Here is a 24,416-nt window from a genome sequence, read left to right as displayed (position 1 = left end):
ATCTGATATCATCATGAATCATTGTTTGTAGATACTTATCATGTAACCTTGATTGTAGATAATGACTCTGAAACACGGTAAAATTTTTATCGGCATTGATAGAACGTATATATATATATATATATATATATATATATATATATATATATATATATATATATATATATATATATATATATATAGGCATTTGTTCATTCCTCACAGTTAACCGTTTGCCATTTTGTGTGGTGTTTGTATCAGAACCGTGAGTCTACGATTTCCTTTTTTTGAATTAGTTGTTTGAGTAATTAATCCATCGTTCTGGTTATTTGACTAAATTTAATAGCCCTTCGTCAAACGCTGATCCTAAAGGTTTCATTTACCCCTTGCAAAACTCTGAAAATATTTAAAAAAATGTACAGTGCGGGAGAGAAACAAATCAAATATTTTCTAAACACTTTTGTTGAGAAAATAGTATATTATTCAACGATTGTGTTATGATCACACAAAGTATTAATGGTTTATGCAGGGGTATTAATAACCATCACATGAGGGGTGCATACGCTATTTTTTTACAATCGATAAATAATGAAGAACTATGAATACTTTATTTATATTCGTGTTGAACACAATAATAGTAATTACTCGTATTCTTTAAAAAAATTGTACAGAATTGTAGTTAATGGTATTACTTCGAGTATTACCATGAATATCAAAAAACCATGAACAATCTATTCTTACTTATATTGAACATAACAGATGTTATCCGCTTTCTTGTGCAGTTTTAACCATTTATTCCAGGTCACTGATCTGGAAGGAGGAGAAATCCTTACATTTATGTCATAATTGCTAGTCTCATCAGAGTTTAATATTGTATTGTAATGTAGCCTTCCGCCACCGAATTGAATTTCCAGCCACCATGAAGCTTCAATGCAGTAATATCACCACCGGAATGAACTAATATGGTTGCGTTGCAGATTCGTATCAGGCATATTTGAATTTGTTGCTATTTGCTCCCCTGAATTACCAAATTTATTAATACCAATGTTTCGAATTGTGCATTTTCCATTAAAATAATTAACCGAAAAACATGGGGCGGGGCAAAATTTCAGCTGTAGATTCATATAATTTTTACTAATTTCTTAGTATTTATCAGTAATTGTAAATGTTCGCTGTAATTTTGTTACAGTTTCTACCATATTGATAATTGAGATTCTATGCCTTCGACACGCCCCAATTATTCCAAAAATCGTTGCTACCTAAAAAGAAAAAGTTGAATGGAAAGGAGGATGACCTATGCTAGTTTTCAGACGAAAGGGTTTCCTAAAGAAATATGGTTTTGACGTATCGTATATTGTTTGAAGATATGTGTTAGCACACGTTTTTTCAATTAGGAATCAAGAGTTGCCTAAGTAACCGTGAACAATGTACTAAAATCGAAGACTGTATGAGCCCTACCCGAATAATTGAATTAGGTGTTCCACAAGGTACCGTCCTTGGACCTATACTCTATAACATACCTATATTTGAACGACCTATTCAAATTAAATGTAGAGGGAAATGTGATGAGCTTTGCTGATGACACATCAGTTCTCTACAAAGCCAAAAGTTGGGAAGAATTGAAAACTCTAGTAGACTGGGACTTCGGAACTATCCTTGAATAGTTTGACGGGCAGCTACTAACAGTAAATACAGACAAAACATACTTCACTCCCCCTTCACTTCTTACTCCAAAAATTTGCCCAATTTTGACACCATAAAGATCAAACAAACTATTGAAGTTGTTAGTTTTGAAAGGGCAGATATTTGCAGATACTTAGGAATTCACCTAGATTGTAACTCGAAATGGAAAGTAAAAATAAATTACGTAGAGAAGAAACTGTGAAGTATTCTATAGAGGTTGAAACACTATAAAGATCAAACAAACTATTGAAGTTGTTAGTTTTGAAAGGGCAGACATTTGCAGATACTTAGGAATTCACCTAGATTGTAACTCGAAATGGAAAGTAAAAATAAATTACGTAGAGAAGAAACTGTGAAGTATTCTATAGAGGTTGAAACACTATTCCAAAATACCTACCAAAGGCCAAATGAAAATATTATATTATGCGCTGATCGCAACTATGGAATCATTGCTTGGGGTGCGCCAATAAAACGTTTCTCAAACACCTGGAAAAAATTCTGAAAATGATTCCCAAAGTCATTTTTATAAAACCATATACTCACCCAACTGAACAAATTTTTAATGAGTCGTAAATCTCAGATGTTCGACAATTATATTTCATAAAAAAACACTGCAAAGAAGTTTTCTTTACTTAGGTCCAAAACTTCATAATGCTTTACAAAAAAATGAAAAAAATATCCTGAACTCAAAACTTTTCAAACGGGAAACTAAGTCAGGGGTTCTTCAAATCCCCTACCTCCAAATCCATAGATATGTTGATGTAAAAAATATTTATTACTTTTAAAAATCATTCGTTTCTTTTAATACGCTTCACTGTGATAAATAAATTTGAATCTGTTTCAGAAAATTATTATTCCTTTTGTGATTATGTGTTTCTTATGTATGTACTTATATATTTGTATTTTAATATTCATATAATTCACAAAAAGGATTTGAAGCTTTATAACTCCTATTCAATTATTTGCGAGCGCTTTCGACAGCTGGTCTTGCTGTCATCATCAAGGCTCTACTCAGCCCGACCAGCTGTCGAAAGCGCTCACATATAATTGAACAGGAGTTATAAAGCTCCAAATCCTTTTTGTAACTTATATTAAAATTGAAATACTGAAAATAAAGGAAAATTAGTTGATCATTCAAAATTCTATATTTGTGTATACTCGTATGTTTATAAATGTCTAATGTCTAGCTTGCAGTTGAGCAGCTCAAGCTGAAGGTTTACCTTTTGCAATGCAACTTAATTCATTTGCAACACATTACTTCTCGCATAACATTCTCATTACATAAATTATTATTATTATTTCTTTTCCAATTGTTGAATATCCTTACTATTATTATTCCGTTGTGATGCGTTAGACTGAATATTCATTTTTGAATTTCAGAACAATCATGGTTTTTTTCACTGACAACTTACTTCTGGATTTATTTGGCGTACTCGTAGCTTTATCTGCTGTACTCTTTGTTTATATCAAAAGGAGTTTTCAGTATTGGGATCGAAAAGGTGTCCCATATCTACCACCTAACATACCATGGGGAAACTTGCAGCCACCCCACTCAAGGGATATTCCAGAAGGAGATGATGTAGCAAATATTTATTATAAAGCCAAGGCAAAAGGCAAGTATACCTTATATTGGAACTGTATTTGTTCAAATGTGAATGATGGTTGAAGATGTTAATTGTAAACGCCCTCTTTCATACCGTTTTTTGGGGAAGAAATTCTCAGAATGACACCTTGTATTTTAATGGAGAAGTAGAAAAAAGGTGGTTACGATAAGATACAGCAATTTCATAGTAGACAATAATTAATCTTTAAAATCCATTGAACTTTGGAAACCCCTTATATTCATAATCTCGTTATTCATTTTCGTTGAATTACTCTTAAACAATTAAGTACTAGATTATATCGTCAGAAGTGAAATCACATATGCTTCTTATCATCTGACTTTGTTTTTTATCATATCAAAATCTATTTTCTTGCTCGGTTACTAAGTCAACAATAAATTAAAACATGTATTCTATTCGTGAACCGCGAGCTAGCTAATACCATTGTTAAGTACAAGGTTCTGTGGCGCATGAAGATACATACTATCTTTCAACCTTTATGAAATTTCAAATCATCTAAAGAAACAATTCGTTCATGACACCTATCAGAAAATAACTACTCCTCTGGCTGATACCACGAAGGGCGTTGGATTATATCCGACAGGTGTCAGTGCAGGATTATTCACTGAAGTTATTGCTGCTGGCAATACAACTGCCGCATTAGATTTTCAATTATTGGAACACACTTGCAGACCGGTTTCGGGCTGCTTGCCACTCGTCAGTGCAAGGTAGTCTCTATCATCAACATAAAGTCGATGACTTTCGATAATTGAAAATCGAATTCCATTTTCTGTTATATTAACGACAATAGTTAGTAAGTGTATAGTAAATGTATGTAGGTATAATCAGTGTTCACATTATTGGTAACCAACGAACCAGATATTATCATGGATATTATTTTACAAATTGAAATACATGTACAAATTTCAAATTCCTTTCAAAACAATCTAATTGTAATCTGTCTTCAGGTTGGAAATACATTGGGATATATGTTATGACAGGGTCAGTATTTTTACCGGTGGATTTGGAACTAATCAAACATATTATGACCAAAGATTTTCAACATTTCGTTGACAGAGGAACTTATGTTAATGAGAAAGATGAGCCAATAAGTGAGTATATCAATTACTTTTGTACTTTTCAAAAAGAGTAACACCCTCTATGAATCTCCCCCACCTAGACGTACCCTCCCATAGTATTTTATTATTATCATCCTTCGATTAGAGAGCTCTGATGTTGTTATAAATGAGCCTTCCCAATGTTTTTGAGGTTGTTACAAAGAAGCCACTATTTGTTTGTCATTTGTCAAGCTTTCATCAATTTTATTACCTTCGTCAGGAAAACTAAAGTAAATCACATGATTTTTGTAGAGATATAAACATATTACACTTACTAACGAGATAATAAAGAAACTTGCACAACATGAACAGAAAAAACCAAAAGATTTAAAAATAAATCAAATTTTGACAGTGTCATGTGGGAACAGTCTAAATACTAAAAGGTTTTTTATATCTTCCTTATCTTTGGCTCAATATCTTAAGATCTGTCTTCTCCTGTATATGATGTTCTTCGTTAAATGCAACAATTTATTTAACTGTAACTATCTACATGTTCATTATTTTATGTTGATTTTCTGTTTCAAAATATCAATTTTTGCCCAGCTGCTCATCTGTTTTCCATTGGAGGAAAGAAATGGAGGAACCTGAGGACCAAATTCACTCCCACGTTCACTTCAGGAAAGATGAGACAAATGTTCGAGACCATAGCAAACTGCGGACATATTCTAGAGAAGTATATAGAACATGAAGTAGATCACCATGAACCTTTGGATATAAAAAATGTTTTAGGTAATGTTTATTTTTATCATATACCGGAAATCTGGAAGGTAGCGCGAATCGATCATTTGAAAAACCCGCGTGATGGGATTGTCAAAGCTAGGTTGGTACAAATGTCCCCTATACACCCGCGGAGTTTGACCACAGAATAGTAAACAGCTTACTATTCTGTGGTTTGAGCACCATCCGCCATTCAGTGTGTTAACAGCACTCAATTTGTCAACTAGTTTCGTTTCTGATATAGTGGTGTCGAATGGGCCGATAACGAACGCTCACAAAGAAGAGGTGAAACTCATTTCTTGTTTTAAAAGATATAATTCTCTCATTCACGCCGGTTAGAGGCCGGAGTTGATTGGATGTTCACGTGGGAGTAGTATTGCAACAATTACCTTTTATGAAGAAGACGATGATATTTTTATACGTACTGTAAATGTCCGCCGTTGGAAGACGTGCCTACAAATAACGTAAATTTTAGGAAGATTAGGCTGGTTATCTCAACTTGACAGGGGCTGGGAAGAGATAAGCAACATGGTGTTATCAATACCATAAACAAAAGTTGGTTATCAAAGGTATAAGCAAATATTCACCGACCAATAGAAGAAGGAATTAGAAAAATATGTACTCATGGTTTCGAGTATTTATTTTGGTGTGTTTTCAAAGGGTATTCCAAAAACAACGTTACATTTGCCATACCATAATCGTGATTTCGAATATTCATTGAATTTTAGATTGAATGAATATGATTTCGCTACGTTTGGCATTTTAGTTTACAAGCATTGCGGCTTGATGGATTTATATGTTTGTTATTTAAGTTACCATTGGAGCAATTATGTTTTTCCTACGAGGAAGACATTTTTTTCTCTTCTTTGATATAATTATTTGCGTACTTATATAATTCCACTTTCAATGAAAATATTCATTTGAATGTTTTTTTACCCCTCAATTACCTATGTGACAACCATCCCGGCCCGGGGTTGAAACTCACACTTTTCGTTTCCATTTACAACTGTTATATTTCTTCTATGGATGATGTTGGAGAAAGAAGAATATTTCTTTTCAAAAGAGTGTCATAAATCTCGTCATCTCAGGGTTTTTTGGGGTTGTAGGAGCAGATGGAACAAATGTGGATCCGGTCGACTTGGCCAATTTATTCGAGTGGTTTATCTATCAGATATGATACCAACGAGAGTACGAGAGCTTGACAGAACTAAAACTATAAATTGTTAATATCCAGAAATACATTTTGGAAATAAAGTTACATTCCCATGTACCAACTAATTCAAACCTACCTATATAAATGTAGGCACACCATATCTTATATTTCTGGATTACTCCCAAAGACATTCAAAATAACTCTAGCTGTTTCGAAATGTAATAATTGGGAAAATGTCGATGGCAACCAATTGTTTCCCACTGCAAACCTGAGTTTTATTTCGCATAAAATTAACGATATTACAGAAAAGGGTAGATAGTTTTTTATAGTCCTTCCAGTGGAATGCTCCGGATCCACGTCAAACGTAGTTTCTTTGCCAATTCTGGCCTTTTGGGTATGTAGCCAACAATACCACACGGGTTTAATGCCTATTGCTCATTAGTGGTAGTACAAAATAAAATATTGAATGCAAAACAATAATGGCGCTTCAACCGACAAAAGAAGGACATTTATACAACAACGAATAATTCCTGTAAATACGAACGACGTACTAAGAAAGGAGAATGGTTTTGTTGCAAGAGTATAAAAGTACTATCTATTGATATGAAAATATCGTTGATAATTCAAAAAAAAAATAACTTCCCACCCCTTTCTCCCCTACAATGCATTTAAAAGCGGTCAAGACGTGGTGGTCAACTGAAGTTAACATCGCTAAAGTAAAATAAATCGTCGTTTAGATCATATCCGCTGAAATTTAAGCGTTTCACGGATCAGTTCCTACCATTTTAAACGAGCTTTTAGGCATGTAACTCGTTGTCGCTCGACTAGTGCAAATTCGTCGAAAGAGACCAGACATGCGAAAAGAAAACTTATGGATTCAATAAATCTTATTTAACAGTCACCGTATCCTTTTGATACGGCTCTGGTCGATTTTTTTTTTCTAAACCTCAAATAACCACTTGGAGGCCCCGATTTCAGTCGATTAATAACAGAAAAGGGAGTTTGCAGCGAGTATTGAAGCCGCTCGGGCAACTGCTTCCAAGCGATATGTTCCAATTCCTGCTGTCTCTTGGTCGCAGACCGTACAGAAAAGGGGATGCATCATATTTAGTATTTTCATTTTGAGTTGATACATCTCTTCCCGATCCATTTCACTACTCCAAATGAGTATAGTAAGATTGGAAAGGTAAGCATATTTGTTGCAGCAACTTTGTTCTTCCCCGACAGGTCCGATGACCAGATCTGTTGTTACCTTTCGTGAGAGGCGGTGTTCCACCTCGAAGTGTACATCCCTCCGGCATCCAGAATTCCCTAGTCTACGAGCTGGACATTTTGTCTGTAATTCCTGCATCGCACTCTTTTGAAATGAACCGTTGCACATTCATCTATCCCGAATTTCACACAGATATAATTATCATTACTATTTTTGGAGGGGCCAATTACACCATCATGAATTGTACTTTTCCAGCTTGTTATACTACCGACATAATCGGTTCCTGCGCTTTTGGCTTGGACTGTAATAGCTTCAAAGAACCCAATTCTCCGTTCACACAATTCGGTCAAAGAGTATTTCGTACAGATGGGATTCGCAATTTGAAGATAACTTTCATGGGGGCATTTCCCAATTTATCCAAGATGTTAAGAATGCGATTAACCGAAAAAGAAGTGGAAGATTTCTACACGAAGGTTGTTGAAGACACTGTGAGATACAGAGAGAAGGAAGGCGTTACTAGACCAGATTTTCTTCAGATGTTGATTGACATTAAGAACAAAACTAACGAACATACAGGTAATGTTATTATTTCATTTACTTTATGACAAATTGATGTGTATAGTCGAATGAAAGCTAGTCATCTTAAATTTTTTAAAACGTAGAATATAGCAAACAGCAAACTGGTGCTTCAGACTCCATCTTCTTTGGTTTAAGGCAAGTCGAGAAGCATGTTGTTCTTCTGGTATTTGTGTTTAAGGGCAATGCTTGTTTCAAAATTGGAAAATTCTTTTATTAGGATCGTTTGTCGATTCTGGAGATTGCTGTCTTTCGTCTTTGGTTGGCATTTTCGAAATTATGAATACTAGCTTTTTCTCTTTGTATTCTTTGTATTTGTTTTTCTGCATTTCTGATTCTTTCGTCAATTTTCATGGCTTCTTCAATGTGGCGTGATGTGATACTGTAGTCGTTCTTGTACCCTGTTATTTACTGATCTTTTTGATATTCTCATACACACATTGACTAGAGAGGTCATATTTTTCATTTTTGATGTTCCATTGTGATTAATTTTTACCTCAAATTTCATTAGTAAAAGTTGTCATCTGTCTATGAAGCTAGTAGCGAACAGTAGAAAAAGCCTTCTTGATGAGTCTTACATATTTTCTTGCTATCTTTATCGATGTCAGTGCTCAAGAGGAATTCTTTGAATCATACCCTTTCGAAATGTTATATGATGGAATTGGTCGATACTCGATAAAAATTCATAACTAACGATTTCTTTCGATATGTGGTGATTCGATAATTCATTGATCTCACTTCAGACCTATGCTGTACATATAGACTAACACAACATTTCTTTTTCTTCAGGCGATGGAACTAGCTTGACAATGGACGAAATCGTTGCCCAGAGTTTTGTTTTCTTCATTGCCGGATTCGAAACGAGTTCAACCACAATGACTTTCGCACTGTATCAGTTAGCTACCCATCCCGAAATTCAAGAGAAAGTTAGGAGCGAAATAAATTCTGTGCTGGAAAAACACAACAACCAAATCACGTATGATGCACTGAATGAGTTGAAGTATATGGGAAAGGTAATCGATGGTAAGTTGGACAAACAATATTATTTTCAGCAAAATTTTCAAAACGGTTATTTTTCTGAACTCATGTTGTTTTACAAGTAACTCAGTTTTTAAGTGTACCGTAAAGTTTTCAAGGAATATAATAATAATAATATATTAATAATAATTTATTCTCCTCTTATTTTACATTTTTGTACATACACATGACACAGTGCAGAAGATAAGCGGGGAAGGGGAATAAATCCAAAAATTAACTTCAGTAATGTCTCAAAACTGTAGATGGGCAAACGAGGAGAAAATTTCCCCAGAGAAAGCTGAAGGAGAATAGGACTAGTTTTTTACCAATTCAACAAATTATTGATTATATTAAATTATTGGAGTATATCTGACAGGTGTCAGTGCAAGATTTTTCACTGAAGTTATTCCCGTATATGCTGTTGGAAATACAACTGCCGGAATCGATTTTCAATTATTCTAACACAGACCGGTTTCGGGCTATTTAGTCACTCATCAGTGCAAGGTAGTGTCCATCATCAACATGAATTCGATAATTAAAAATCGAATTCCTTTCAGAGTATCATTCCTCGAACTAGGTTGAAGCGAACGACGAACAATATCAGTGTTACTATCTTCATTCGGGTTTGAAGGCCGTCGTAGTTTGGAACTGCATCCAAACGTTTCGCCAGCATGAATGGCTGGCTTCTCCAGAGGTTGATTCATCTCGATGATTCACCGATGTCATCGGTGAATTTTGAAGATGGTAACATTGAAAATTTCGGCCGCGAAAGCCTTAACCACTTTGACAAACAATTTATTTGTCATCGCCCCATCTGAAGTGTTACTTAAATAAATCGACAGTAAATTTTTGATTTCAGAAACTTTGAGAATGTATCCGGCTCTTCCAGTAGTCACCAGACGATGCGTGGAAGACTACCGAATACCTGATTCGGATGTTATTATAGAAAAAGGCATTGAAGTTTTCATTCCTATCAAAGCAATCCACTACGATCCAGAGTATTATGAAAATCCTGAAGTTTTCGACCCCGAAAGATTCAACGAGGAAAACATTCAAGGAAGGCATCCTTACGCTCATATTCCCTTCGGCGAGGGACCCAGGATCTGTATAGGTAGGGTTTATAATTGGTTCCATAGCACATTTCACCGTGGTTCAGTGTTCATGGCAATAAGTCAAATGGAAACTTTCTTCAACTGGACATGTCCAGTCCAACTAGGATCTATTCTTTTTATCCCAAAAGAATAAGATTCATTCAGATAACGTGTACCTTTGTCTATGCCTGTTAAAGATTCCATCTTCTTTCGACCTACTGACAACTTCGCATAACGAAAAGGAAGAAATTTTCGAGCGTTTCGTTTTATTTTTAACTGCCGACAACATACTTACTAAACTATAATTTGGATTCTCACTACCTACCAGTAATGCATACATCCCAACAGTTTCTTGGACGAGAAACGTTAATCCTTGTCTATTCTACGTCTACGTTAATCCTTGTCTGTCTACTTCCTTGCGTTTTCTTTTCACTTCGTTGTATGGATATTTTCCGCTTCCTGGGAGCCGTATGATCTGTCTATTTTTCCCAAGTCCAACAATCTTGTTCTCTTTACTTGACGTATGACATACTCTCCTGCATACGGTTTGAGTGGTCCATATATTCAATTATCTAAAAAATTATTCTTTCAGGGTAGTCTCAACTCACCTACACTATAGGTTAATCGACTGACACCTATCAGATAACAACTACTTCATCAATTCCTCGTACAAGGAAAAAACTGAGCTGATTCTTGCTTTGTTAAAGCAGTTCTTCAGTTTTCTTCTCGGACTGTCCCCATATAAAGGTTTTCCATATGTGTTCCCTGGTATGTTTTCCAGAACTCCCTATGGTTCTTATATACCCATTTCCTAATCTGGTTCTGTACCAACGATTTTGGTACTCCCACAGCTGTTTCTGGACTCACGATGATGTTCCTTGTTTGGCACATTTGTCAGCTTTTTCGTTGCCCATGATACCTGTGTGTCCTGACAATCAGTTTATAGTCAATATATTCCTGTTCGCAGTTTCCCAATATGGATTCTAACCAAGCGATTGTCGTGAAGTATTGCTGTTGAATGGCCGGAGCCAGTTTCTCCATAAGATCTCGTCTACCTCCGGATACTCATAGTTCTCAAGCAACTTCTGGAGGTCAAATAATTTATTCATTACAGCAGACTGAAAAAAGTCGACGAAAACGCAGTATTTTTACGAAGATAACTCGAAACTGAAATGTCTTTTCATTTCGGTTAAAAAATCAAAAGTTATTTTGCTAGAAGCAACGACCATTATATACCGAAAAACTAACTGGATAAGTAGAATGAGAATCAAAAATACTGTCTCTAGACCAAGTTTGCATCATCAGGAGACGAATCAAAACTCACTCTTGATTTACTTAACGAATAACAAGAATTACGGGAAAGCACGAACAAAAAATATTTAGAGATGAACGCAAGTTGGTTAAGTTAGGTTGGGTTTAAGATGCAACACATCAATTCAATAAATTCATCCGAATCTCTTGATATGTTGATTTAAGTGACAGTGACCTATTAGCAGGCCTGATGTAGTTTATTAATTGTATGGTGACATACTTCGAAAGATGTGCAGATGTCTTCCAATGGGCCAATCCGGATAGATTTGTCCAGAAGTCTAAAAACTTTTTTTTGCAGTACCTACTAAGTGCTTGAGAAAAACCTGCTGGTGATAGATCCTGATTCTATTTCCTCCTTGCAAGGGAGTCAGCAACTTCATGACCTTCTAGACTCTAGACTAGTGTGGCCGAAATCCAGATCAAATACAACTCGTCAAATCTTCATAAAGAGAAGAGTTTTCCGGCAGATAGAGTCATTGGCCTGGCAATCATCACATATAATAAATGGATTTGTTTGTGTTTTAAGTCCCAAGATTCTCCACAGATCCTCCAACATATCCATAGGAATAGTCTGGATTTCGAAGTCAAACTTCGAAACAAATGTAAATTAGATAGTTCTTACTTGTATGTAAAGCCGTCTCGCAACCAAAACTATTTGAGTTTACCAACTATTCGGAATCATTATTATGTGTTTTTCCTTAGGTTTGTATCATATTATTTTTTATTTCAATAATAATAATAACATGATATGATAACATGATGGAAAACATATACGTAGGTTATTCTTCACTCAAATGATGAATTACTTTGATGTCTGATGTATAGTAAATATCATCACAAATATATCTTTCATGGCATAACTTTTCAGGGTTGAGATTTGGTGTGATGCAGTCTAAAGTTGGTCTCGTTAGTATTCTCAAGAATTTCAGAGTGACACTCAGCAGCAAAACTAAATTACCTTTGAAAATTGACGTCAACTCTTTTATTCCCACAACAGAAGGAGGAATGTGGCTGAATCTGGAAAGAATTGGTAAATAATGTAACTCGAGATTTTGCACAATCAAGTTTTGAAGATGTTTTTGTTATTGGGTGATTTTGAGTTTTTTTTATTCAAACCTTATGTACTGAAATAAAACATAGACGTGAAAGAAAATATTTTTCTCTATTCATATTCCTAATTCCAAAATAATCAAAGATCATTGTGAGATCATTGTGTAATTCCCCACACCTACCTTTAACTCTGTAACAGTAAATAAACCATACTTTCATTGCCTTCTTTACCAAGGGCAGAATGCATTCATATACAAATAAATATAAACTTGATAAGCCCCCACTACTTGCAGACAGTTGACAGCTAACAGATCCATTGACTCTGGTTTCGACGAATTTCATTGATGAAAACAGATGAAAAAGGGACAACTCAGCTGAATTCTGAAAGCTATTGTGAATTGATCGGTGAAGAAAAATGCGCATTATAGGAGGTATCCTAAATTCATCAGCGAGTCCACTGACTAATCCGATTAATTAATTTTTATTGGTTCATTCGAAACTTCAGCGCGTCCATGGTTGAAGCAATCGGTCGGAAATTTCTGTTGAATTCAAGAACTCGCCTAAATTTGACATGATCACACTGTTACATTTCTCAAGACCGAAGAACAACACTGAGTATGACTCATCGTAAGAAGAAACGCCTGTCACCTATTGCGGTGATTAAATTGTTATTGTTCCACAAATAATGATTTTCACCGCAACAGTGAGCGGAACTAGCGAATAAAATTTATGGCTTTCCCCCACAATAATAATCAGCAGTATTTGTTGTGGAAAAAGTCATTGATACACAACGGTTTTAATAAACAACAATTGTATTGAAAAAATGATAAATCTTAAAGTATATAACCAGCGTAAGGGTTGAAACTTGAAACAGTTTCTAAACTGCCCACGTCGGGTAAGTATCAAAATCCCAGATGAGTGTTCCGTAGAAGGGATATATGCAGAAAAGTACCCCAGCAGCTATAACAATCATCCCAAATCCAACTTTCATCATTTCCCAGGTTGGCATGTTACAGGGTGCAGCAGCAATCGCGTTTGGAGGAGTTGACACTGGCAAACAAAACGCTAATGAACAAGAGAGGGAAGATGGCATCATGAGGAACATTGGATGTAGCTTGGAAATCTGTGAAAAAGTAGTGAAAACTGATGTAGTGATAACTTTATGTTCTTTTGAAGTGACTGATTTAAATAATGAAAAATTGTTTATGTAAATATACGACGGTGATCTGAAAAGTTTCCAACCCAACAAAGACATTTTTCAGTTTTTTTAAATTTTTTATACATAGTTAATTTCAAGGAAAAAAAATAATTTCTGGCCACCTGAATTACGAGAAAGATAATGTTTACTACCGCAGTTATGAATGAAATATTAAGCATAAAACTCTGTAGATCCTGGAAGCCAGACATAATTGTAACAATAGAACCTTCAATAACGTTTATATTACATGGACGCATTGAAGCCCCCCTGAAAGTTACCCTATAAATGATAGTAATCTTTGACTCACCACTGACAAATCTGCCATAACCGGAAGTACTATGGTAGCACAGGCGACATTACTCGAGAAAATCTGCGTGATTACAATTACCGTACAGCACGCGATAATCATGACGTAATTTCTGTCCAAAGAACCGAATTCTCTCAACCATCCCGCGATCATGGCACTCATGCCGCTCTCCTTTGATCCATCCGCCATCGCGAAACCACCCCCCAGCAGGAAGACTAAGCCCCAAGGCATCTTCTGGTTGACGATCTTCCAAGTCAGTAGCGCCGGGGACGCTGTTTTCGGCCTCTTCTGCTCATCCTTGCTGAACGCATATATGAAGTTCGGATTGGATGGAACGAGGAAGAGGATCATGACAACCAAAATGGCTACAGTAGCGTCACCTACCTGAAAATTCGAACAAGCTGGGTTTTATACTCTGGGAGATTGGAGGTGAGCTATGCTGTGGTACTGTGAAGTACTTTAGTTAAAGTACTATTTTACTTAAAATACTCGGTACTTTGGGTACATTAGAACTGTAATTTAAGTAAGTAATTTCATAAAAAAGGTACTGGTATTCGAATAAAGTCATTTTTCCCATGTGTAGAGTACTGGAACTCTAAATAAAAATACTGGCAGTCGGGATCTGAAAATTCTACCTTGGTTCTTTATAAAACTTTTACTTGAAGTACTGGAAATACTTAAAGCAAAGGAAATTTTGGTACTCGTGTAACTAAGACTAATTTTCAATTATGGATTTCAGCTATTTAATTGATATTCATGGCGAGAATCATGACATACCACTAATTTTTCTCAAGTCCAATGTTATCCTCAGATTAAACAATTGAAATTACAACTTTCTGGTCCCTAGAGTTTTTGTGCATGGTTTTCATGAAAAAAAAAGTAATTTCACAGCCACAAAACAAAACATATGTTGAATTTTCTCAAATGTTCTCAGTACTATAATTGCATCAATAGTAGAGCTGAAATAATTTCCCATGTCTTCATTATTTTTCTGACATCCCTTCAATTTATAGGTATAGACTTTTGACTTTTTACTTTTGCTTACTTGAAAGATTCAAAATACATACTGTGTACGTGAGCGCGGGATCATTTTGCCCCGTGCGTGTAAATTATCGTTATAAGTAACGACATGCCAGATCTTTCTACATTCCAGATCTCTTTATATGATGATTCATAAGACAGTGACTTATAAAAATAGGTCTGTTATACAACGTAGGCCAACCCTGCTGCAGCCTAACAATTTTTTGATGAACCTCTTCAAAGCAGGTAGAATCTAGGTAGATTTTTCGAAAAGTTTGGCCATAGGAAGAGTCTGGCTTTGTTTAGAAGATCCAGTTGAATTGTCCAAGTTCCTCCTTCTGCTGGAGGGACTATCACAGTATTGCTGCCTCTGGTACCAACCAACATTGTTCTAAGTTCTTTGGAGGGTATTACAGACTACCCTTCCTGTTTACCCTTTAACTCTGCTGCACCCTGAGTAAGATTATCTTTTCAACTAAGATACCTACCTTTATACTGGTGAAATATTCCACCCATCCTTTGATGAAGCCTGGCTTCCGGAAGAACCACAATAATATAGAGAGCACGAAGCATATTCCTACGGATATCTCATGGGCAGACATTTGACCAAGTTCTTCTATATGGTCCCTGATGACACCTTTGGCTATAAGTCGTCCTTCTGGTCCTACTTCAACTTTCTTTGCGTCTTCCGATTTGGGTCTGAAAAGTCCCAGGAAATAAAACTGAAACCATACCACTCCGATAATCATCGTTATCAACATTATCGGAACGTTCAGTATCATCCATTTATCAAATTCCACACCTGAAAATAGGAGGTTTATGATTCATACTCACAGTCAAGGCGGAGTATTAAAAAAAGGTAATTCAATTCCTTGGCAAAAATCATATTATTTCAATGTTTGAACTCTTGAGACTTGACTACTGAAACAGGTTGCAAAAATACAATAGGGTGAGGCTGCAGTCTTTTCTATGAGCCTAGTGTTAATATTCGACATTGACTAGAGAAAACGATTTCCCCACTATAGAACAACACCGTCCCTTGATACGCGTTTCGGAATGTAGGCTTCCACGGCTGAAATAGGACCTTCTTCGTTGTTTATAGATCTTATTCTACATTTTTCGAGTTTCAAACTTTCAGAGATGTCTAGAAGTATGTTGTCATGTATCGGTCTCAACAATTTCAAACATTTTTTCGTTATTTGTGCTAGTTTTTGAAGGAACGTTGAGTAACAATAGACTTCTTTGGTCTACGAAACCTAGTATGTGTAACATGTTCTTTGAAACCCCTTATTATGGTTTGCTTAGTTTGACCAACATACGTTTTATCGCAACCCTCACAGCTTATTTCGTACACGGAGCCAGTAAACTTTGAGCATGTTTGAAAGATGCGCGTGCTGTCAGCTATTTCCTTGATACGTTTTTTTCGCGATGCCATAAACTGTGGGTTAGTCTATATTAAAACAGTCAATTTGTCTCGTATCATAATTATGTACCATTTTATTTTTTATGAATTTATATTCAAGTAAACTTTTCGTGTATGAATATTCATATTCGCATTTCATCGGGAATTTTAATATACAACAGTTCAGTTGATTTATGAATATTCATAGTAGGTTCCAGTTATGATAATTGAAGATTACATTTCATTACTTTTTTTGCAATATTTTTGGAGGTTTCAAACTATTTTGGGTGGCAATGCTCCAAATGGGGTTAATATAAGTAAATCTAGGGTATGTGGAATATAGCTACTTTTCAAACAAATTGGTCGACTTCAGCTTTTGGATCTTCTGAGAAAATCGCTAAGATACTTTAAGCTCTAACTTTATTACTTAATCTCACCTGGACTATCAGGAAATCGAGCTTCATAGAGCCCTTTGAAGGCTAAATTCGTCCCTGAACCAATAACGCATCCACTTCCTCCTATTGAAGCTGCGTAGGCTGTTGATATGAAATAGCACATCGTTATTTTTGTGGGTCTTCTCTTATCCTGTTCATCTTTTTCCAGATCTTCCTCGGGAGCGGTTATCTGTTCAGATTTATCTTGTTTCTCGAACATATCTATAACGCCTTCTCTCTTTCATGAAAGTAGCGAGAACCGAGAAGAAATATTATTTTACGAATATAAAGCTCAAGAGAATTTGTCAAATCGCCAAGTTTTTTTTCAACGAGAATTTGAACATAAAGGTATTCAAACCATTGAAATGATTAACATTTTCAAAAAGAAATTAGAAAATTAAATTCTGAAGACCTTCACGGTAGAAGGTCAGAATCAAAAAGCGACTTCCACCCATGAAAAGTATTTTATATGAAATTATGTTAAAAAATGAATCTCTATTGGAGTGGTCGAAAAAATATTGGTCAGACTATGATTTATTGAAAATTCAGAAATAGAAATCTGTAATTGAGAAAGAGATTGACTACAAAAAAAATCACGTGGTGTATGAAAATTTGACGTGGCTTCCAAATATGATTCCTCAAATAGAACCTATGAATTGCAAGTTCGAATATGTTAAAATAGAATACATTCGAGATATGGAGGAATGGAAATACTAATCTTCAATAGTACTCCTAAATTTGTTCTTATTTTCTTTTTCAACGTCCCAATATGACTACTCCAACAGTGACCTTCATCAATGTAGAGTCTCTAAAATTTTGTAATTTGACAATATTTAACCTAACCTAACTTAACCTACCTCTAGAGACTCCAGTGTTGCTTGTATGATTGGAATCATCATGGCCGTAGCTGCTGTGTTGGAAATCCACATGGATATAAACATGGTGACCGAGCAAAGTCCCACGTTCAGTCTTCTGGGGCTGCACCCCACTAAATTAATAACGTTGAGAGCAATTCTGGTGTGCAGTTTACAATGTTCAACTGCTATGGCAATAATAAGACCTCCCACTAACATCATGTTCGTTTCATTTAAATAACTGATCGAGGTTTTACTCGAATTCAGAACACCCATGAGCGGGAAAAGGACCATGGGAATAAGAGCTGTTATTGGCAAAGGAAGAGCTTCCAACACCCAGAGTCCTGAAGAAAAAAATATATTTAACGAACTGAGTATCAATATTGAAAATACGAGAGAGTTTGATAATTATTTGCTATGTGGACTTGATTGTTGAACAATTTCAACATAAATTTGTCCAATTCATTAGTTTGACTTCCATAGTCTGAAAATGTTAATCCATTTGAAATCAAGAAACTTCACACTGTATTTTCCAAAATAGACTGTCTCCTACGTCGTGGTAATTGGCTTATATAAGTCAATGCAATTCTTTGGAAGCTGGTGGAATTACTATTGAAAATACATGTCTTTCCAGAATGTAATCCAATGCGTCACATTCGCATAAAACAACACAATATCTCTGTCCTTTTCTTGCTTTTGCGCACGGTTAGTTTAGTGTCGATATTAAGAGTGACTAGCCAACTATTTTTCCGATTTTACGTTGCCTCTGATCAAAGCTATATTCATTTTTCTTTTGTCTTGTCTGATATCGAGTCCCAATACGAATATTGGGTGCTTTTGTCGAGATAATTCCAAAGTTAACCTAGATTAGCGAATTAAATTTTAAAGCTTTGTTTGCTTTGGCAAACTCATCATGGTAACTCATCACTGCTGTTTTCCCCCATATTGGTCGTGTATATCAACATTTCTTTAAGCAGGCCATCTAAAATGGTCGATAAGAACTCTGCTCTCCTCGACAAACAATGACTTACGTTCAATATGTCCGTGTTCTTGTAACAGACGAAACGTTTCGACCACAATCTACTAGCCTGGTCAGTTATGTTTAATCGTGACTAAGGCTGTGGTACCAGGTACTGGAAAAATAGGAAACCTTCCTGAAGTGCGATCTACCAAGGAGAGATCAGGAAGGTGATCTAAACTCCAGGTCATGTACGTGAAAGAAGTCATAGGTATTTGATTCGTTATAAAATATTGTAATCACCGTTATTTACTTTTGTAACAAACGACACACTGTAACAAGGGCATATGCTGCTAGGCTTTCAAATCGTCATCTTCACCTTCTATTTCATGATATCTATAATATCTTACCTGCCATGAGTAGGACAACATAGAGACACCGATAAGCAGGTACGTTATTGGTAAGGAATACAGGAAGTAGAACTAATGGGTAGACTACTACGAATAGTGACTTCCAGTAGATCTTCAAAACTTTGTAAACTTCTGACGGTAACATTTAATAGGCCTTTTCGAATATACAATGCTAAAACAGAATACATATCATTATTGGTTTATATTTATACAATAAGTTCCATAATAACCGTCGACTATTACTAGGGAGTAGGCAGATCGAGACCCTTGCCAGGTTGAAACATGGGAAGTAGGCAAAATGAGCCCTCCGCATCAAATCACAAAACCCCTACTGTTGTTTTTAGATGTTCGACGTTTCGGCTTCGAATTTGAAGCCATTTTCAAGAGGGTATGACTACACTGAGATCTCAATTTGCCTACTCCTTAGGTAGTGACACGCTTTGAGGGTTTTGTGACTTGACGGCGGGAATATCAATATGCCTACTCCCAAGGTCGACTGTGGGTCCAAAGGCTCTGGTCTGGTATCTATCTCCTTGGACGAGTGGAAAAGACGAAACGGCAGTGGTAGCGAGGGTGCAATTGGTGGGGGTCAGAATGTCATCGTCAATTCTTCCAGGTTTGGAGTCCAGCTCCCCTACCCTTTCGACTAATTGTTGGTATTGAGAGGGACCAATGGGTTCATGACTGATTGATGACGGCATGAAGTCCTTAGACATCAGTGCCGCCCTTCACGGGATACCCCTACCTGGCTGGGGTGGGATGGATGAGAAAGTTATTCATCCGTTAACGGGGGACATGAGGGCCTCATTCGACAGAGTGTCGGGGCTTTCTATATCGGGAGGGGTCGTCTACAGCATAATCTGTGGCTTCCCTAACTAACGCAGAAGCGGGGTGTGCAATATTGTGAGACAGAGGTGATCTTTGTGAATAATCTCATTTGCTGAAACAGTTGGGACTTTGTTGGCATACGTTATTTCAGAACTTGAACTAAATGTGGCTTAAAGAATGTTCAATCGTTGATAATATTTATACAAATCGAAAACAATAAAAAACATAATTACCTTTCGCAAGTAAAACTGCAAATAACAACAGTATATTAAATTATAAATTTTCCACTTTTATCTGTACCTGTTTGCGAAACAGTTCATATATTAACAACTATTTAGTTTGTGTAATGACTGATACCTGCCTTTTTGAGATAAAGTGTATGTTTATCATGTTGTCTCTATATATAAGTATGAAATGCAACACAAGAGTTGTCGAAAAAATTTAAAAAATCAAAGAACGAACCGTATCTCTCGATGTATTGGTGGGTAACTGACTCAATTATTAAAGACTTCGAATGATATTGAACCCCATTTCCATTATAGCACAGTCAATACATGTTTCACTTCACACGACCCAACTTTGCAAGGGTAGCAGAACATACGAGGTGTGTTTGAAAAGTATCCGATTTGTGTTAATATCTTCGCGCCAGAACGCTGCGGAGAATGAGAGTAATCCTTAACGAAATCCGTGATAGCCATAGTTACCGGCTAACGTTTTGAGTCGTGCAGAGCGTGGTTCATGTCTGTGTTGTTTCACTGTTGAAAATTACACAAAGAATAGATCAACAAGTTTTGCTACAATCTCGACAAAAGTTGTACAGAGACGTTTGAAATGATACAGAAGCCTTTGAGGACGGGCACAACACAGATAAAGGAACTGTACAGGCATATGTACAGTTAGTTGACCTTGTTCTGGCCGAACGTCGCTGATCGTGTCCAACTTGCGATTGAAAGTGATAGTCGATGAACTCTTCGTGAACTACAAAATGTTCTCGAAATACAGAAAACTACTGTTTGGGGAATTTTGAATAAGATCATGGGAAAGACTCTCGTGTGCGAAACTCATTTCGAAATTGCTCACCACCGAGCGGAAAGACCTTCGCTCAGGATAATTTGACAATGATCAGTGAAGATAAGAATCTCCTCAAGGTTATTACTGGTTGTGAAACATGGATTCATGGTTACGATACTGAAACTAAACAACAATCTTCAAAGTGGAAACATCCAGACGAACCACAGCCTTAACAAGCAGGTCAAAGTCGGAGCCATGTTATGTCAATGCTAATTGTTCTTTAGAGGTGAGACGATCGACAAGGAATATTATGTTGAAGTTCTGAAAAGATTGCGCGATGCCGTGAGAAGAAAACAACCGCCTTTTTGGTCACTGCGACTTTTGAATGTTTCCCTAATCGAAAATGGCGCTAGAAGGAATGCGGTTCGACGACATCAAGACGACTACTATAGAACTACTACGAAGGATGCCACGGCCCGGATGACGGAGAATTGTACTAGTGCGGAGATATGAACGCAGGTCGGAGACTTTTTGGACACAGCTGGTATATGCATTTGTTCTGTCATAATGGCACAATAACTTGTACGTAAAGATGGTCTCAGTGTTTACTTGGAGAGCGTGCTTTTGAAGATATGAAGACAGGAGGTTCCCCCCTCTAGACAGTTCCAGAACAGTCAAGAACATTCTAGAGTATTCCAAAACAGTACACAACATCCTGGAACTTTCTAGGACACCCCCGAATCTGGTAGAATGTTCGAGAATAGTTTGGAATGTTCGAGAAAATCCTAGATCATTGTGGAACAATCAAGGCAGATAGATATATGGTTTGGCAGTGCTCTATCCCCCATTCGTGATAAAAGTTCTCACTAGAAAATTTCCCCAAATCGCTTTTTATGAAAGGAGATAATTGAGCCGGATCATGTCTGTGTTTAATATTGTTTTCATCATTTATATCAGATTTATTATATATCAAGGTGTTGTGTGAAAATAAATATATTTAACTAGACAAAATGTACTGGAAAAATATGACTACTCACTTGATGATTATCTTTCTGAATTATTCCAATGAATTATAGGTTTTGTTCAGCTTTTCAATAATGAATTCGGTTTTCTCTGGATTTCCATTTATGATCATAACCTTTTTGACAAATCGTGACAGGTATGAAACACGTATCAACAGATCGAATAAACAAGGTGTTGTAATTTAAAATGAGAATCTACAGAATGACTTTCTAAAAACATGTTATCGTGTCAAACGAATATACAAAGTGTTACAATTCATTGTCAGAACTTGGTGGTTGCTATTGGTTCTTTCAAAAGTCTTATCCGTTTTAATGTCATGTGTTTTTGTAGCTTCACATGGATATTCATTCTACTGTGTCGTGGTATATATTGATTGGTTGAGAATTTTGTGCTCTATACATTGATGCTGTTCATTTTTTCTTGTTTGCGAAATTTCGTGCGTGGGTTGGCTGAAGGACTGGGCTGCCATGCGGTTTTTGATGGTTCAAAATGTATTGGAATGATCAATAGGTTCGAGAAGTGGGTGCCCCATGATTTGAACAATCGACAGGAATAGTCACGTTTCGAGGTCTGCTTTTGCGCAACCAAAACGATCCTTCTTTGGATCGGATCGCCACGTGTGATGAATAGAGACGTTCAGGGCAGTGGTTGGACATCGATGAGCCACCCATGCACTTCCCAAAGGCACAAACCTTTCAAAAAAGAGCATGGTTACTGTATGGTGATCGATGGCTGGTGTGATATACTATAACTTTCTGCAACCGGGCCAAACCATCACAGCAGAGTCCCACTGCAAGTATTATCTGCGTACATAAGCAGCCTTTCTTGAGATATATGAATGGGAAGGTCGTTAATGAAAATGAGGAAAATTAGAGGACCGAGTACGCTTCCCTGGGGTGTACCAATATCTGTTTCAAATTTCTCCGAGATGACGTCATCAATCTTAACAATGAACTTTATTCGCTCGAGGAAGGACACGATCCACTCATTGATTGGGCCGCGGACACAAAGGTTATTCAATTTATCAGATATGAAAGAATTATCGACCGAGTCGAAAGCTCTAGTAAGATCAAAGAAAATTGGGATCACAAATTCGCCAGAGTCCATTTTGTTGTTGACTTATTGAACAAATTCAATCGTGCTTGTTTCAGTTGATAAACCACTACGGAATCCATGCTGGTTGTCACATAAAACCTGATATGTGTTGAGAAAATTTGTGATTCTATTGGCCATTACTTTGTCTATCAGTTTAGAAAAAATGCTTAGTAAAGCGATTGGTCTATAATTCTCAATATTACTTGGATCGCCTTTTTCGAAATAAGAATTATAGAGGCTAATTTGGGGCTAGAGGGAAATTTGCCTTGCAATACGGACAGATTGATAATATGCTCGAAAGCTGGTGCAATTATATCACTGGTGTCTTTAATCACTGAAATCGGTATTTCGTCCGGACCTGTAGATTTTTTATTCGGTAATGAGTTTATGACCTCAAGTATTTCGTCCTCTGTGACGGGTTCAAAAAACATTGATGCAGGATTGAATTCACCTGTGGTACATTGTGTGGAAAACTGTTGACCAAAATGTTCATTCAAATCAGTTATCACTGTTGATAAATATCGTCCAAACACAGGGGCCATGTTTTCTGGTTCGGTTAGGACTTGGTATTGAGACTTACCTTAATTTCAAATAACAATCAATGATGAGGCAACTTCTAATCACTTCATAAAAACTTTTATGAGGCAAAAATCGACCGACTAGCCTACTGCCGCCAAAACGAATCTGACGCATGGCTTTTGCACACTGCTGCCAAATGTTCGAGCGTTGATGATAGTTTTCGGTCAAAACAGCGCCAAATTTCAAATAGATTTAGATAAAACACGTGTCATGCCGTCTCTTCAGTGGCGTACAATAAATGAATTCATTTAGCAAAATTTGTGGGGTGTAGTGTTTAGGCTTGGAAATAATGGAATGAAACTATTAAAACCAGGTGAAAGTGAGTAAAAGTTTACTTTAATAATGTTCAGGTAAATGAAAGTCCAATTGCAACAACATACAAGTATATTCAGAATAAAAAATCAACAAAATATTGGAAAAACAATAAATAATGAAATACCACCCAAATAAAATTTGTACAAATTCTTGTAGTACATAGTATAATTCATTACGTACGATAATATCCGTGAAAAAAAAATTATAAAACGACTCAGGAATCTACAGTTTTCAAAGTAATTAAACGAAATTTCTCAGGTCCTTCACTCCCCACGAGTCTATCCATGCTTTCTCAACATGTGGGTTTGTAAATTATCCTTCCACTTTGTTTTGAATTTACACAACTTGCAGTTGAGAATTTCATATTTCCCAACGTGAACCAGCACGTGATCCCTCATATGCTTCTTGTACTTCGTTTGATAATCGCACTTCAGACAGTAAAGAGTCTCCAGTTCTGGGGGCTTTCCGTGTCT

At 36.4% G+C, this 24,416-nt stretch overlaps 2 protein-coding genes across 4 annotated transcripts; one reads left to right on the top strand and one right to left on the bottom strand.

The window, feature by feature from the left end:
- Positions 1–228: 228 nt before the first annotated feature.
- LOC141486653 (probable cytochrome P450 6a23) lies at positions 229–12,612 on the top strand. Its single transcript, XM_074185023.1, has 8 exons — positions 229–244; positions 3,043–3,275; positions 4,232–4,375; positions 4,925–5,110; positions 7,720–8,040; positions 8,830–9,063; positions 9,917–10,168; positions 12,328–12,612. Exons 2-8 carry the CDS (start codon positions 3,050–3,052, stop codon positions 12,495–12,497), a joined length of 1,533 nt encoding a protein of 510 aa, XP_074041124.1. The 5' UTR covers positions 229–244; positions 3,043–3,049; the 3' UTR covers positions 12,498–12,612.
- LOC141486652 (protein I'm not dead yet-like) lies at positions 7,718–23,761 on the bottom strand. 3 transcript variants are annotated; one of them, XM_074185016.1, is made up of 7 exons: positions 23,630–23,761; positions 19,093–19,264; positions 17,728–18,068; positions 16,874–17,108; positions 15,523–15,836; positions 14,015–14,398; positions 7,718–13,632 (listed from the first exon to the last, which is right to left on the bottom strand). In XM_074185016.1, the coding sequence occupies exons 2-7, from the start codon at positions 19,235–19,237 to the stop codon at positions 13,387–13,389; spliced, it is 1,665 nt and encodes a 554-aa protein (XP_074041117.1). In that variant the 5' UTR covers positions 19,238–19,264; positions 23,630–23,761; the 3' UTR covers positions 7,718–13,386. The 3 variants fall into 3 exon arrangements, with proteins under 3 accessions (XP_074041117.1, XP_074041116.1, XP_074041118.1); XM_074185015.1 differs by lacking the exon at positions 23,630–23,761 and adding an exon at positions 21,969–22,515; XM_074185017.1 differs by lacking the exon at positions 23,630–23,761 and adding an exon at positions 20,154–21,876.
- Between the last annotated feature and the right edge of the window lie 655 nt (positions 23,762–24,416).

Source organism: Leptinotarsa decemlineata, unplaced genomic scaffold (assembly GCF_025532065.1).
Source record: "Leptinotarsa decemlineata unplaced genomic scaffold, Ldec_3_MD MMD2_tig00026361_RagTag_RagTag, whole genome shotgun sequence".
NCBI classification, from domain to species: Eukaryota; Metazoa; Arthropoda; class Insecta; order Coleoptera; family Chrysomelidae; genus Leptinotarsa; species Leptinotarsa decemlineata.
Note: the sequence above shows the minus strand (reverse complement) of the source record. Positions and strands in the feature narration are given on the sequence as shown.